This window comes from Scomber japonicus, chromosome 16 (assembly GCF_027409825.1).
Source record: "Scomber japonicus isolate fScoJap1 chromosome 16, fScoJap1.pri, whole genome shotgun sequence".
NCBI lineage: Eukaryota > Metazoa > Chordata > Actinopteri > Scombriformes > Scombridae > Scomber > Scomber japonicus.
In genome coordinates, this window is record NC_070593.1 from 16676088 (window position 1) to 16678627 (window position 2540).

General features: G+C 43.7%; 1 protein-coding gene across 1 annotated transcript; it reads right to left on the reverse strand.

The window, feature by feature from the left end:
* Nucleotides 1-343: 343 nt before the first annotated feature.
* Nucleotides 344-2327, reverse strand: LOC128375029 (homeobox protein SIX6). Its single transcript, XM_053335252.1, has 2 exons — nucleotides 1756-2327; nucleotides 344-509 (listed from the first exon to the last, which is right to left on the reverse strand). Exons 1-2 carry the CDS (start codon nucleotides 2325-2327, stop codon nucleotides 344-346), a joined length of 738 nt encoding a protein of 245 aa, XP_053191227.1.
* Nucleotides 2328-2540: the final 213 nt, after the last annotated feature.

Sequence of the window (2540 nt, forward strand, 5' to 3'; positions counted from 1 at the left end):
TTTATTAGTCCGTGAAATATATGTTTTGTCCGTATTTAGTTCAGTTATCCACACGTGGGTAAAACGCAAACAATACGAAAGTATAGGCCTAAAGGATAAAGACTGGCAGTCCGCCGCAGATCACAGATCTCCTCATGTTTTGGCAGCCGTCATATATCCGTGTGTGTGTGTGTGTGTGTGTGTGTGTGTGTGTGTGTGTGTGTGTGTGTGTGTGTGTGTGTGTGTGTGTGTGTGTGTGTGTGTGTGTGTGTTTTAACTCAACGGAGGCACTATGACTCGTTTTATTAGATTGTCTTTCACTCGTATCCCCCTTTTTAATGCATCAGCACCCTCGATCTGCCCGTCAGATGTCACATTCACTGTCGCTGGAGGTGATGGAGATGGCCGAGGCGGCTGCTTTGCTGGACAGACTGGCCTCCGGACTGGACGAGTTCCCCAGACGGTCCACGGTGCCGTCCTCGTCCGCCAGGGAGCGAACCGAGCCGCCGGATAGGACCTGCTGCTGGAGCCTGAAGAGGACAGAAAGACAACAGGACATTAATACCAGGACAGCTGACAGCACGGCATTTATTCTACAGCATCATAATAAAATAATATATATATATATATATATATATATATATATATATATATCAATATTTTCTGAAAACGGGAGAATGAAATGAGATGAAAAATGTCTAGTTGCAAAACAGCTTGTTAAAGTGTTTTGAGACTCATTTTATTGAAATCTATGATTTATGTCATTTGCTTCTGACTGAAAAACAAACAAATAGACTACATCAGCGCAATGACACCATTTTCATTTTCTCCTTTGGAAAAAACTGAATATTGAACTAAATTAGTTGGAAGTGGCATTGTTGTTGAGTGCACGCCTGAAAATATATATATATAAAAATACTGCAGTGATGAATTTTAGATTTTGTTCAAGTGCCACATATAACTCAAACTGTCTAGCTTGAGATATGATTTGAAAATTACAATATACCAATAGAGGATTTAGACATGAACCTCACTATTACAAATATAGGACCACTCACTATAGGTACTCACTCGAAAATTACAGGCTATTTTAGCTCAATTAAAAGGTGACCAATACAGCTATGACCTCAACCCACACTGACACAGGCCTTTCAATAGATACAATAGTAATTGGCTATACTACAAAATTATCTTTTAAAGTGCATTTAAAATAATACTATTATTATTGTTGTAATAATAATAATAATAATTACTATTATTATAGAAACATTAGTCTACTGGGGTGCAATAACAATCAGATAAGGGTCAATAGCACATTAGTGTAGTTACTCTTCATGTTAGCCTGTCTGTGTTAAAGCCAAATTTAAAACCCTCTTTTTCACAGTTTTGTTTTCAAGCACATTCACGAAAATCATAGAAAGTCATTGTTGTATTATAGTTGTATTATTATCACCACAGTTGACACACCTTTCCTGCATTTCAGCTCCCTGAAAATATAATTTCATGATGTCTTAGTGTAATTTAGGCCTATTACAAAAGAAAACAAGTCCCCAGATTTTTTTAGGATTACAGGATGATTGTGAATGTAATATCCACAGACAGTGTGTCAGGGTTGAATGGCTGAACCCCATGTGGGTTACGGCCTATATTACTATCATGAATTGAGTGTTTATTAAGCTGCATGAAGCATATCATTGAGTAAGGATGCATGGAGGATTTTATATTTAATTAAGACAGATATCATGATCAGAAACCAGAGCGTGCGTGTAAGCCTACCTGTTCTTCGCAGCCGCTGCTCTGTCTCTTTGTCTGCGATTTTTGAACCAGTTTCCTACTTGTGTGGGTGTAAGTCCTGTAGCCTGTGCAAGCTCCCTCTTTTTACTGGGATTCGGGTAGGGATCCTGCAAATACCATTCTCTTAACAAGTGTCGGGTTCTCTCCTTGAAGCAGTGGGTTTTCTGCTCTCCATCCCATATGGTTCTGGGTAACGGGAACTTCTTCCGCACCCTGTATTTGTCTACCGGCCCCAGCGGGCGTCCCCGCAGCTTCTCAGCCTCCTGATAGTGCGCTTCAAGCCACAGCGCCTGTAGCTTCGTGTGCGACTCTTTGGTGAACTTGTGGTTCTCCAGGATGTGGTAGAGTTCACGGAAATTGCCGGTGTGGAAGGCGACGACGGCCCGGGCCCTCAGCACCGACTCGTTCTTGTTGAGGACCTCACAGGCCGCCGGGGCGACGGGCAGGGACCAGAGGAAGCGGCCGAGGCGATCGACGTCCCCGCTCTCCTCCAGAGTCTCGCAGACCCCGGCGACCTGCTGGGGGCTGAAATTCAAGATGGGCAGCTGAAACATGGAGGCTTCTCCTGTGTTTCCCTCTCCCCCTCCTTTCTCCTCTCTCTCTCTCTCCTCCGCGTCGACTCCTTCTCCTTCTTCTTCTTCCTCCCGTGCGCCGAGGCAATCCAAGGCACCCCCCCAAAAAAAACAAGGCAATCCCAAAGTTACCGAACCAATCGTCTGACCAGCCGTGAAAAACGCAAACGCCAAAACGCCGCGGAGGAGGACCGA